Source organism: Sardina pilchardus, chromosome 3 (assembly GCF_963854185.1).
Source record: "Sardina pilchardus chromosome 3, fSarPil1.1, whole genome shotgun sequence".
Taxonomy (NCBI): domain Eukaryota; kingdom Metazoa; phylum Chordata; class Actinopteri; order Clupeiformes; family Clupeidae; genus Sardina; species Sardina pilchardus.
The window spans coordinates 32,901,155-32,915,997 of record NC_084996.1 but is presented as its reverse complement, the minus strand read 5'-3'; the positions used below and the strand labels follow the sequence as shown (position 1 = coordinate 32,915,997).

At 44.3% G+C, this 14,843-nt stretch overlaps 1 protein-coding gene across 1 annotated transcript in view; it reads left to right on the top strand.

Annotated features, from left to right (window-relative positions):
- Nucleotides 1-14,843, top strand: part of coro7 (coronin 7) — a 77,314-nt gene that overhangs the window by 18,801 nt on the left and 43,670 nt on the right. The window contains exons 8-9 of the mRNA XM_062532951.1: nt 11,624-11,707; nt 11,812-11,894. Coding sequence (XP_062388935.1) covers nt 11,624-11,707; nt 11,812-11,894 — 167 coding nt within the window. The remainder of the gene's footprint in view (nt 1-11,623; nt 11,708-11,811; nt 11,895-14,843) is intronic.

Genomic DNA, 14,843 nt, shown 5'->3' with positions numbered 1-14,843 from the left:
CTGCCGGCCTGCTCCAGTGTCCCGTCTTCATGGCCTTCTGCTTTTTCTTTTCCTGTGTTATTTTTGTTCTTGTGATGCAGTCCAACATGCACCTTCATTGTCTGCTCTGCATAAAGATATTTGGAACATCGTCTGTTGGCCAGAGGACCAGTTGTCAAAGCATCAGAGCAAGCACAGAATTCAAGAGATTCATTCTGATATGGGCAATGTTGACATCTGTACTTTAGTGACAAAGACAATGCTGACAGCTTTGCATAGTGTACTGCATTTGTTCTATATCAGACCAAAAGGTGCTGGTGTTTGCAATTGTGAATGTGAAGGCCTATCATTTGAATGATTAGTCCTGATCAAAACAAGAACAGAGAACAAGGCAAGGCTCATAACATAAGAAGGCACATTTAACATGTTAATGAATTAGCCCATACAAATGCAATGTTTGTTTATCAGACAATGCATCAAATAAATATTCTTGTTGTAGTTAAACATTACTTACTTGCTTACTACTTTTGGTGTGTGTGTTTATAATTTGATTAGCATAGCCTAATTGAATTACAGACACACCCTGTTCCCATAGGTGTCAGAATGCACAAGCTAATATATCATGCAAATCTCTGCTCTGCTAATGCTATAGGAGTCCACACACATCAGTAGCGTCCTGATTTTCCCAGGGGTGTCAACATACTCTTAGTCATATGGCTGTGTTCATTCAGACTTCAGCATCCAGGAGCACGCACACACACACACACACACACACACACACACACACACACACACACACACACACACACACACACACACACACAGAGAAATAATCACACACAGACTTTCTCTCTCTCTCACACACACACACACACACACACACACACACACACACACACACACACACACACACACACACACACACAATAATTAATAACTCACAGACTCTCTCTCTCACACACACACACACACACACAGACTGACACACCATACACACACACACACACACACACACACACACACACACACACACACACACACACACACACTCACCTCACATACAAAATTACACAGGCTCACACACACACTCACTCACACACTCACACACACATGCACGCACACACAGATTCACCCACAGACACACACAGTGCGGTCTTGTTTTTCCCAGGGGTGTCCGTTTGCGTCAGTGTAAATCAGAGAAGTGTAAACAGATACAGACAGCAGTGAGGATCTGAGAGTCCCAGCTCATCTGACTGGCTGGCTGGACGTATGGACAGGCTCCACAACTCTGTGATAGGACGCCTTTAGAGTGCAGTGCACAAATCAGTCTACCTTTAGATTATGGCTCACTCGGACTTTTACCCAGAAACCTGCTGAGAGTGTCAGCAATTGGACTACCCATTAGAAGGCAGTGGCTAAAACATTCTGGGCCATGAGGTAGAGCAGGAGCTAGATCATAAGTAGTAGTGGTTCAATTCACAGTATGGTCTACTTCTATTGCCTTGCCACAATATGTCCCAGATAATTCAGGAAGAAGCAGGTACTGTAGATCATCAGAAAGAAAAATGCACATGTTAGTTTTTGACTTAAAGATTGAATCTGAGTAATAGGTCTTGGAATAGTAATTCATCCGCAGATTGTAAGGCTGTGCATCCAGAGCTGTGTTTGCACATTCACTTCATTATAGCCTACCATAGAGAGTTACCAGTACAGTATAGGGATTAATCCAGGTCTGTGTGTGTACCGGTAGCCAGCTGGTGCGTAGCTGTGCAGTAGGCCTATGTACGTTGTGTAAGCCTCCCTCGCGACACCTTTAGAGTTGTGCTAGTGACAGAGCTAGCAGCCGGGGCTTTTAGCTCAGTTGCTAGCACGTTGGACTGATCTGAATCCTAGCTTATTTTCACACTAGGCCACTTTTATTCTCCAGAGGAACATTCTAGCTCTAATCAAATACATGTATGACATTAGTACATGAGTATTTTCAGTCCTGGGACTTTTGGTTGTGGAAGAAAGCAACGGGCTTAGGAGAATGGGGAAATGGTGAAACCGCTTAAACTACTTAATAGATCAGAAGCCAAACGCTAACCATGATTGGTTCTCCTCACTTGAATATGTGATGTTTACACTGTGCTTTTGAGCAACGAGTACAAGCTGAACATCCAATTGGACCCTTCTCCCAACAGCCAATTGGACTCTTCTCCCGACACCGCTTCAACACGTCCAGTTGGCCATGAGCTATAGACGGAGGTCCGTGGGTGTTAGTGGAGCTTCACACGCAGCACATATATTTAAGCATATGTTTGAGCCACCGATGCCTATCGACCGGCCACATGTATCAGACATCTGATCATCGTTTGGGTGTGTGCTTGCCCCTAGAAGGGGTAAAAGTCGGTCAGTGTCGTAGTTTGCCTGTAAACAGTAGTAATAAGAAATTCATAGGAATTCATAGTTTGCTTACCTAGGCTGAGACCTATTGTCAGTATTGCCTAGTGACCAATGCAGATAAAGACGTCACTGAAAGAGCTGAAGTGTGAGTTGAAACTTAACAGCACACAGAAGCCAGACAGTCAACTTCAGGGCACTGTTGTTATTGGCCTACTGGCATGATCAGGCCAAAACGTGTAAAGGAAATGAACTCTGTGTGTGTGTGTGTGTGTGTGTGTGTGTGTGTGTGTGTGTGTGTGTGTGTGTGTGTGTGTGTGTGTGTGTGTGTGTGTGTGTGTGTGTGTGTGTGTGTGTGTGTGTGTGTGTGTGTGTGTGTGTGTGTGTGTGTGTGTGTGTGTGTGTGTGTGTGTGTGTGTGTGTGTGTGTGTGTGTGTGCGCTCCCTGAGCTAATATCAGTATCATTTAGTTTCTAAGGTTCTGTTTCAATCACAGTTGTGGGTAGAGATCTGTTTAGCATACTTGCCTAATTTGAACAGACATGGCAGTTAACTTACAGGTGACTTTGCACTGTTGTGGGCTCAACTTTCAGCTTTTCTTTCCCAGCTCCTCCCTCTTTCTTTCAGTCTTTCTTTCAGTCTTTCTTTCAGTCTTTCTTCCTCTCCACCACAGAACCCCACACATGGGAGCAGGACTCTGTGAAGTGGTATGCCGACGGATGCGGCACATTTGATCCATGCTGTTACCACATTCTCCTTTAATTTCTGTGTGTGTGTGTGTGTGTGTGTGTGTGTGTGTGTGTGTGTGTGTGTGTGTGTGTGTGTGTGTGTGTGTGTGTGTGTGTGTGTGTGTGTGTGTGTGTAAAACCATCTGTGTTTGTAATGTGATCTTATCCCAGCTTCATTTTAGTAGCACTCATCACATAGCACTGACCCTCAAGCACATTTCCCCTTGCCTTATAAAAATAATATTTAATGTTGCAGCTATCAGTCTGTGTCAGTGTGAAGGAATGCAAGGTGCTTGCCAGTGCTTTCCTTAACACACAGGCAGCTAATATTATACAGTCACACACACACACACACACACACACACACACACACACAGACACACACACACACACACACACACACAACGGTGAACTGAAAACAGTAGTGAAAATTGTCTTATTTGTTTGTGTGTGTGTGTGTGTGTGTGTGTGTGTGTGTGTGTGTGTGTTGTGGGTGGTTGAATATAAATAAAGTGAATGTTCAACTCTGACTGTGGGATACATCACATGCTTTTTTTTACCAGCTCTTCGCCAAAGTATACACACATATATCGCGAGTGAGTGAGAGAGTCTGGTGAGCAGATTTCCCATTCGTTTCTACAATGCCTGTGTATTTGGTTTACTTGAAGGGGAGGAGGGGACAATCATTTAACTCCAGGTGCTTCTCACGTAAAATTGCATTCAACTGGCAGTTTGTTTCCTAGCAGCTTTCATGTATGGCAAATGTATGGGATTTACTCTGCAGGTCTGTCTGGCCAAGAGGCCATTGAAGCCCATGTTCAGTGTCCCTAAGACATCATTTTAAACCTTTGTTTACAACATTGCCACACTTTTGAAATGATAAAGTAAGAGTTTAATGTACCAAAATAAGTTTAATTTCACTGCTAGTTATGCTCCTGCTAGAAGTCTCAAGTCAGTGAACCTTTTCCAGACCCCCCTCCCAGTTGTACAGTTGTGAAGGTCTGGGTTTTCCCAGGCTACCATGGTTCATATTAATGTGACAGAATGGTTCATCCTACTTGATGTCAAGTCAGATCACCCTGGTCAGATCACCCTGCTGCTGTGTATCCCTCCTCTTGCCCTTCCCACCCAGTTCAGCACGTAGTCCTGCTCATGGTTCTTTTGACTGAGGGCCAGGGACAGCATCTGAGGCCTAGTGAAGAGCTGTGCCACTGCTGCACTCTCATGTGGGGTGTCTTCCATGGGGCCTGAGGGGGACCACCGTTCTGTCTGTTCCTCTTTTTTGTCATCCCCCCATCTTTCTTGCATCTTGCGCCCTCTCTTTGAAGCAAGTTTCCAATTAGGCCTGTGGGTAAGGAGCCACATCTCTGTTCACAGCTGTCAACTGCCCTTAAGCCCGTCTGTGGGCTCTGAGTTGGAGGGAGAGCCTCTCATTTATAATTCACATTCAAAGACTTCTAACATGTGGCATATATCTTCAAGTGTGCACACTGGACTTGTATCATTTGGGAACCTTATGTGCTATCTGGAAGAATTGGCTAGAATTTGAGACTCAGCCCTGCACTCCCTCAAAGGAAACACCTGACTACATACAGATCATACAAATTGCAGCTTAAATGGGTAATTCATCAAATCAAAAACAGTTACAACCCGAGCATTTATGGATTGATCCAAAGGACAGCATTTTTTGGAATGTTAGAATGAGAATATAGCTCAGTGAATCTTTCCCTAGCTACAAGAGATAAAAGTCTATACACAAATATAAGAGATATACAGTAATGTCTTTTCCCCCTCAGTTGTTCATCACACATATTCACTTCACGGTCTACCTGTCATCTCAAGTTAAATACACTCAGTGTGTCTATAGGAAACTTACTTAACTGTGAATGCAACGTTTAGAAAGTTCAGCTCAAAACTAGAAAATAATGGCATTGCTTCTTACAGCCCTTTGCTGTATCTAGGCACTTTGTGTTGCTGTTGCTTATTAAAATGTCTCGTTAAGAGGGACTATAATTTGACTGTGAGTGGGGTTAATAGTTTTGACATCCGCATCATTTGCTGTGTGATGGAAGGTCCTGTATTAGATTACTGTTGCGGCTTTAGCTCAGTCACAACGCGCTCCGGATGTCCTTGCTTCCGGAGAACGCCGTGTGCCACTTGGCAAAGTGTATGTCCGATGACACCTAATGCGCACTTCTGAAAAATACATTTGGAAGGGAAAACTGCTTTCACCTAAAAAGGGCAATGCAAAAAGCATTAGATACGCATGCCCTTTTTCCACAACCGCAAACTATTTCCGAAAGTGCCACGCAAGCAAGGGTAAAGAGCCAGAAAACTGATCGAAGTAGACACATTACCCATCACCCTCCCCCTGTGCAGGCATTCACACACACACACACACACACACACACACACACACACACACACACACAGTGTTGTGTTGTTGAGTTGTGAGTTCAATTTGAGTTTTTTGTTGCATGCTGTACTAGCGTTAGGAGTTGACTGCTAAAGGGCCTCTAGGAAATGAAACAGCGTAGTCGAGGCGAAGCTGCCCAGTGCCAGTGTCTGAAAGCCAACACCGGTGAGAACACAGGTCAGGCCGTCCATAAGGAGAGGTGTGTGTATGCGCCTCTGTTTGTGTGTGTGGATGCGTACACTTGCGCCTCTTCAGTTTTTTTTCAGGTATTTTTAGCCTCTTGACAAACCATGCTGGCAGTTCCAAGTGTATGTGTCTCACTTACACCAGAAATCACCTCTCTCTCTCGATCTCTCTCTCTCTCACCCTCTCTTTCTCTCTCTCTCCTTCGCATTGCTGACAGGGTTTTTTGTCTTCCACTGCTCACCTTTCCAACCCAGCCTCTGCTACTTTTCCCCCCTTTTTTCTTGAATCTTTCCGTTATGTGGAATCAATCTGGGGGCTGGTGTTTGTGCAGTCTGTTGCCAGTGCGCAGTGACGTCTTTGTGGTGAGCGGTTATGTGGTGATCAATCTCTCTGCGAGGCCTATTCCTCATGGAAACGAATCCCTGTGCCTGAGCCCTACACTGCAGCATGATTAGCTGAATGGAGATGTTTGCACTAGACGTAGTCCAAAAGGTGTACATTTCTAGTTGAATAAAGTGTGTGTGTGTGCGTGCGCCATGCGTGTGCATGCATATGTGCATACAGTACGTGTGAGTGAGAGAGAGCTTTATAGGAGCATTCGAGGTCCAGCCTCGTTCTCATTTCTTTCCCCTTCAACTGAATAAATATGTCAACACACTGACCCAAACACACACATAAAAGAAAGCTTTTCACACATAAACAGTATACTGGATTTTGGTTGGCAAAACAAAGTCTTTGTGATCCTTGCAACCACAGCCTTCCTCTTCCAATCTCTTGTCCCGATCTCTTCCCATCGCTCTTCCGTGCATTTCTCTCTCCTCCCATATGTGTCCTGTCTCTTCCTTTTTGCTCTGGCCTCCTGTTGTTCAATGACCTTGTAGACTGGAGCTGTGTCTACCCATTGTGGACTGGACAAGAACTGAACCACTTGAAGTGCTAAGAATGCCATCCATAAAAGTGCAATATCCGAAGCCATGCTCAAGATCCCCAGGTTCCTGGTTCCTGGTTCCTTCTGCTGGTTCCAGTAAAGAGAGACCTGTAAGGCCTCCAGAGGGGAGTGGGGTGAGGAAGCATCACTTGCCTTGGATGGCCTTAGTGGAGGGGAGTGAGGAACCAATGATGCGTGGGGCTCTTTTCACCACCCTCTACAGTGCTTTCTGCTCGGAGGCAGAGCAGTTGCCATACCATACTGTGGCACAGTTGGTGCGGATGCCCTCCATGGCACAAGGGTAGAAGGTCACCAGCATCTGAGATTGCACCTAAGAGCACCTGGAATAGAACGTACCCCATTTAAACAGATGGCACACATTTTTCAATCGGAATAGTTTCATTGGAATGACAAAAAAACTGTTCATGTAAACGTGGCTAAGGTAGTGTCCCTGTGAAAGATATTCTCTGCTGTACCTTAACTTAATGTTGTATCAGAATTTCTTTCTAGAGGCAGTAGCTTGTCAACAGGGAATGGCCTGATAAGCACACATCTGTTGAGGTCTGTTTAGTCTGGGATGCATCCTTGGTTTAGCAAGCTGGTGCCAACGTGTTCTTATGGATTCCTCCTCAGTATGTCAGTATGAGCTGTGCAAAACAAGCTGTCCTATCACCTGCTCGTTGACTGTTATTGAAAATATCTTATTATACACTCAGAGCTCCTCCCTTCTAGTTCAGATAGATATGATGTCAAATATCCACCCTATCAGTTTCTGTTTAAAACAATACATAACTGGGTTTTACAGCGATGCCTACAAGAATAAAGATGATTATGCATATACAATGGCATGTAAAAGTATTCATCCTCCTTGGGTATTTACCCTTTTATTGCTTTAATAGATGGAATCTTTGTACGTTTAATTTGCCTTTTTTTACAATAATTGGTAAGTACACAAAAATGTATTATATGGACAACATAAGTGTGTGATATTACATATTGATACATAAATACAGTTACTGTACCTTAGTTTGCATTTGAGCTTGGAGTCTCCCAAAGTGTTTGGGCCAACTCTAGTGGAGATGTAATAAGAGCGTTGCCACTCAGCTGTAGACCTCTGACTGGTGAAGAGTTTGAGCAGATTGGTGGACTAGGCACATCACCAGGGGATGTGATAGTACAGTAGAGGGCCCTCAACCAATATCCATCCAATATCAATCTATCTCTCTCTCACACACACACACACACACACACACACACACACACACACACACGCACACACACATACATACACACACTCACACAAAATCTGGTCTTCTCTAATCAGTCTTTGTTAGCACATAAATTAGGGTCTGTTAGCTTCAGAAACAACACAGTAACCAGTGATTAAACTCTCTCTCTGCGTGCGCGCAGACACACACACACACACACACACACACACTAAAGAACTCTTACTCTCAGAGGAGGGGAAGGACACACAGGTTAAATACACACAGTGGTGGAGTCCAATGCAGGAGCATTTAGTTTCTCCATTTCAAAGGTAGAGCACGAATGAAAACACGGGATGAGTGAGACAGGGAGAGAAACTTTTGCACACTCTTAAATATTTAAACCCTGGCTCAGAGATTGTGCACACCCAGAGACCGAATATGGCTGAAAGTGTGTGTGTGTGTGTGTGTGTGTGTGTGTGTGTGTGTGTGTGTGTGTGTGTGTGTGTGTGTGTGTGTGTGTGTGTGTGTGTGTGTGTGTGTGTGTGTGTGTGTGTGTGTGTGTGTGTGTGTGTGTGTGTGTGTGTGTGTGTGTGTGTGTGTGTGTTTAGAGGGGTGGTGGCGGGGGCGAGAGAGAAAAAGGGAGGGAGATGGTTCCCATATGTGCATACAGACACCTGATATTCAGGCTGGTCGGTGAATCAACATTCTCTTGTGCAGTGACACAGATGTGCTCTACGTTTGGTTAAACACACACACACACACACACACACACACACACACACACACTGTAAAGCTATGAGTAAAAGAAACAAAAAAGTGTTTTCATTTTATTTTTCGGAGTGAAATACTTTTTCACACATTTATCATCCTCTGGCCTCCGTTTACATTTTCTGTATTTGTTTACATTTCTTTCTTTTTTCATGTCTTTCTTGCTTGTCTTTTTGCATCCTTTCTAAATCGACTATATTCTATGTTTTTTATGTTCTGTATCTGTTAAGTATGGAAGTGTGTGCATAATGTGTGCAAGAGAAGGAATGTTGTATGCATACACACATATTTTCTTAGACTCCATCTAAGAGATGCACTGAAAGGAATTCACACACACACACACACACACACACACACATACACACACACACCTACAAGCTGTGAAGGTTGTACTGCATGTCAGTATGTGTAGGTGTCAGACACATGTTGAGTTAGAATGTGTTTATGCAGGCCATGGAATCTTCTGTGTAACAGTGTGTTGTGGAGACACACACAGACACACAGACACACAGACACAGACACACACACACACACACACACACACACACACACACACACACACACACACACACACGGATCAGCATACCAATGCCCCCCCCCCCCCCCCCCCTAGTTTTATGAACGAGTTGTGATGACCTCATCATCAATGGCCAGAATGGCAGCGGTCGAGTGAAGGGAGTAGTGATGTCACTTTTGGTGTGGATCAGTGAGAGGTGAAGAGCAGATGCGGGGGCTCTGACACAGTGGAACAGAGGAAGACATTGACAACAACTTTGAGAAGAATATTTTCCTGATTGCTAACAGTCAGCATTTTCCACAGTGCAGTACAAATATGTTGTGGAAGAGTCTTATTTGGAATGTCTCAACTGTAGAAGGAAATGAACTTATATTCTCATTGTAAGACTCACATTGTGGCCTGTCAAGTGGTGTAGATATGTGTGTGGTTTTGTGGGTGGTTCTCTCAACTCAAACTCAGTTTGTATTTGCCGTCTTGTCAATAAGTCCAGTTAAGATATAAAAATAAGAAGAGAGAGAGAGAGAGAGAGAGAGAGAGAGAGAGAGAGAGAGAGAGAGAGAGAGAGAGAGAGAGAGAGAGAGAGAGAGAGAGAGAGAGAGAGAGAGAGAGAGAGAGAGAGAGAGAGAGAGAGAGAGAGAGAGAGAGAGAGAGAGAGAGAGAGATAGAGAGAGATGAGCTGAGCTGGTTGGTTGTTAGCCATAATGGTACTTCATGAAGCTTCATGTTACACTGATGATGGTATCTCAAAATGACCTGGCTTGAGTTAAGATTGGCGCTGAATGATGTCATCATATCTGGGAGTGATTAGCTCTCCTCATCTAATGAATTGCTCCCTTTCCCCCTCACCCTAATCCATTCCTTTTGGCCTCTCCTTCTGATATTATTGAGCACAAACACAGATGAGTCACACAACACTTTTAATGTGGGGGCTCCAAAGGTGTGTGTTTGGAAGACATTCATATTATGTAATTATGAAATACATCATTGTGCCTCAGCCTCATGCATTGAAAAGACATCATTACTTCTGTTCTTTCAAAGAAAATAACGTGTGTGTGTGTGTGTGTGTGTGTGTGTGTGTGTGTGTGTGTGTGTGTGTGTGTGTGTGTGTGTGTGTGTGTGTGTGTGTGTGTGTGTGTCTGTGTGTATGTGTGTGTGTGTGTCTCTGTGTGTGTGTGTGTGTGTGTGTGTGTGTGTGTGGATGAGTCCCAGACATGTTTGCCTTTGGGAGTGGGCTGATAAGATTCCTTTGTGTTGAGCTGGTGTGGAGCTGAGCTAGAGGTGGCTGAGCTGCAGCCTTCTCCTCCTGCTATCTCACAGCTCATGGGGACAGTCCAGCTGTCCAGCCCTAGAGGCAGTGACCGGTGCACTTTACATTTTCATGGGGACATGTTTTAGATTGTTACACTCACAGTGCCTGATGAACTTATATGTATGTGTATATATCTATGTATATATCAAGCATACAAGGATGTTTATTTGTCACATGATTACTAATGTAAAGAATGCAGTGCTTCTAAATATAAATATCAGTGCTTCACCTGCGTGTATTCATTTGTCTGTGTGCAGAAGGCTGTAGTGGGACTAAGGGGGATAGCCGTAACAGTAACAGATAACGGTGCTCTGGACACTTGTACTGGGGTCATCTTAACCTTATCCATCTGCTATGACATCCAAACCCCAAAGGCAGCCATTAGAGTTACCCAGCCTGACTTTTTGTGTCCTGGAACTGTTGCTGTCTGAGCAGGCAGAATAGAGGGCACTCACGGTTCAGCCTCTTGAAGTTGTTATGGTGCAATGATTATTATACCCAAGATGCCCACTACTACTGTCAGAATCAGCATGATACACATTGAATGTTCACTGTAGCACACTACACATGCATGATTTATGAGCTAATGTGGTCTGCTAACTTAAGAGTTTGTACTTTGTTTGTACTTTGTTTGTGTTTGTGTTTGTGTGTGTGTGTGTGTGTGTGTGTGTGTGTGTGTGTGTGTGTGTGTGTGTGTGTGTGTGTGTGTGTGTGTGTGTGGATGGGGGCTCTGCTGTCTTTCAGTGTGGGTGACTCCTTGTCTATCTATCTGTCAGTTCCCGTCATTCCAGGCTGTCTCTGAGCATGCATGTGCACGTAGAAGGTTGAGAGAGGGGCAGAGACAGAAACCTGTTGTCACCAGTTTGTTTTATCTCCTTATCATGTCACAGTGGGTAGATTGCAACAGAGTGTGTGTGTGTGTGTGTGTGTGTGTGTGTGTGTGTGTGTGTGTGTGTGTGTGTGTGTGTGTGTGTGTGTGTGTGTGTGTGTGTGTGTGTGTGTGTGTGTGTGTGTGTGTGTGTGTGTGTGTGTGTGTGTGTGTGTGTGTGTGTGTGTGTGTGTCCATCATCCTTCTGTAGCTGCAGTGGAGTTTAATTGCCATATGTCTTTCTCTCTGGAAAATCCTTCATGTGAGTTGAAATGCAAATGGGAAGAGGCTGTTGCCACTGCTGCTCATGTGCTTTGCTTGTGTGTCCTGGCCAGAGTGTTGCAGGCCTGCAGAACAACCGGGACTCGTGCGTCCTCTGGGTTAGAGATGACTGCTTCCTGAGCACAGGCTTCAACCAGGTGAGTCCTCTCTGCCCCACTTCCTCAGGTATGCAGCAGCACAGGTCATGTCAGCATTGTGCTTGTGCATGTCTGGGTATCAATTGTGTGTCGTGTGTGTGTAGGTCCGCCAGCAGGAGGTGAGACTGTGGGACAGCAGAAAGCTGAATTCCTCTCTGGCTTCCGTGTCCTTGGGTACCTCCACAGGGTGAGTACACAAACAACACTCTTGCTGTTTGCGAGAGAGAGAGAGAGAGACAGAGAGAGAGAGAGACATGTTCAGATCTGTCGTATTCCCCAGTATGAAGGCCCCCAACAAGACACTCTACATTCCAGGCGTATCATTGTTCTGAGACATTCACTCCAACCGCCACACGCGTGTGCACACATCCGCATATCTCACACACTCACCCCTCTTGTCAGAGACAATGGCTACACTCACAAACTCACTCACAAGCTTTTACATGTGTGGCCTGCCATGGGAGTCTAAAGGTACTGCTCTCAGAACAGCGAGGTCCTCACAGTCTTCCAGTCTTAAACTTAGTTTACTTCATTGTTTTATTTTACCTGCCTATCCCACAACAATGACTGTTTCCACCATTACTAGTGGATATATCTGCTGTTGTGTTCAGTGTCATCAGACTGCACGCAGCACTATACATACAATAAGCCAGCACCAGGTGTAATGTTTGTTTTCCTCTTTTAGAGGTCAGGATGTCTCAAAAGTCATTAGATGTGTACTTAGCAATTGTGCAGATACCCTGGAACAGGTGTGTGTGTGTGTGTGTGTGTGTGTGTGTGTGTGTGTGTGTGTGTGTGTGTGTGTGTGTGTGTGTGTGTGTGTGTGTGTGTGTGTGTGTGTGTGTGTGTGTGTGTGTGTGTGTGTGTGTGTGTGTGTACAGGCTGTGTATTTTGTGTGTTTATTTGAATTTTGACAATGAACTATAACTTATCTTAACCTACAGTAACCTTATTTACCTTATTCACTGTCTAGCCCATGAATAGCCAGTGTCTCTCTCCCTGTCTCTCATCCCACACAAACCCACCACCCATCAGAGAGTCACACCTAAGTTGGTAACAAGTAAAGATCAAATGATCAAGTTGGTGTGTGTGTATCTCAGTGTGTGTGTGTGTGTGTGTGTGTCAGTGTGTGTTTGTGTTAGAGTGCCTGTGAAGAATGTGGTAGAGAGCTACCTCTCTTCACTCATCTGGTGACAAGCTGTCAGGCATTCTCTGGCTAGTGTCACACACACACACACACACACACACACACACACACACACACACACACTGTTAACAATCTAACCGTGACAGTCATGACAGACTTATACACCTTAACACACACACACACACACACACACACACACACACCATCACTTTAATTACACGTGCCAAAGAACAGGACAAAAGCAACCACATTACATACTTCCAGCATATTTTTGAACCATGCAAAGAACTCTAGGCATGTGAAGAGCTCTGTGTTCAAGTCATGTTGATGCAAATGTGCATGGCAACATTGTTAGACTGCACACACATACTCAAATGGGTATGTTTGTTGTGTGGATGCCAGGGGTGCTGGCCCCGACCTCCTCTCATCTGATCAGAGAGAGATGTCAGAAGGAAGTGTTGTGTTAAACAAGAGGCAAAAGAGGCACCAGCACTCTCAGGCATCTCACTAAGGTTGCTTACTAATGGCCCTACAGAGATCAAGTTCTGCAGGCTGCGCTTCCTCTGCAGATGTCTATCTGTTGAGTACTTGGCTGCATACAGTACCTGTTGAGTACATTGCCCTTCTCTTGCTTACTGAAGGCCCATTGTCCAGTCAACTGCAGTCATCCAGTGTCTTGTGGTTGTGGCAGAGGATGGCTACTGTAAACATGGAGGTCTAGAACTATTTTTACTGAAACCCTCTGTTGAAAGCTCTTTTACTTTTACATGAGATCTCTAGTCAGTGATGGTTGCATTATTTTTGTTATTCTGATTAAATACTGTATGCTTTTTTGTCATTTACAACAACTTAAATAATCCATAAATAGTTATGGCTATCTGTTGAACTAGTAAGTGTTGTTATTGTTACGTTGGTGATCAGAGGATTATACCGCACCATTAGTAGTTAGTCATACAGTATGTGAAATGCTATTGTATTACGATCATTCATTTATGTTCTGAGGTGTGCATTCTTGCATTGATAACCACATTTTACAACATAAAATGTGACTCTTCAAAGCAAAATCAGTCGCTTTGCGCACAACGTTATTTTGAGAAAATCCACAATAAACAAACTTCCGGGTTAAAATGTTGAATTTCACGTTTTCGCATAATTCGACAGTATACAGTCTACAGTTTCATATCATGAACTAATTTCACTGAAAAACATACATGTACGTCTTGACTGTTAAACCCGGCGAAGATTTCAACATGACATGGTAATAAAAAAGTGACATTTTGACAGGCAATGGAATCAGATATTGCTACTGATCACTGGTCATCGCATCTTCTGAAAACGGCCCAATTCCAGTCACGTGCAACGCTATCAAGGCATCTTTAGTTTGTAGAGTTGTTAAAAGGTGTCGATCATGTTCCAGCAGTCATTCTGAGCTGAGCATGATTGGTCTGAGCCATGAGAATGTTGTGTGCCATTCAGGGTGGTTTATGGTTGAGCAGGCAGTACAATTTGTGGAGTAGATTGTTGTTGTTGGCTGTTTGTCTGAATGTGTGTATATTTGAGCAGTGTATGAGTGTGTGTGTGTCAATGCGTGAAGAAGGGTAGTGTGAGTTTTTGTGTGAGTGAATGAGAGTTTGCAAGAAATGGACAAGGAACATGGACAATGGAAATGGTTTTTTTTTTCCGGCTGCCTGGTTGAGCTTTTCTTTTCTGAGGTTGGGTCAATCATGGAACAGCCATCTGGTGTAATTGGTCCAAACCCCTTTAATCAATTGGATTGCCCCTCACTAATAGCACACGTGTGCGCACACACACACACACACACACACACACACACACACACACACACACACACACACACACACACACACACGCACACACGCACACACGCACACACGCACACACGCACACACACACGCGCACACACACGCGCACACACACGCACACACACGCACACACACACTTCCCTATACTGCCTTGCTACAAAATAAA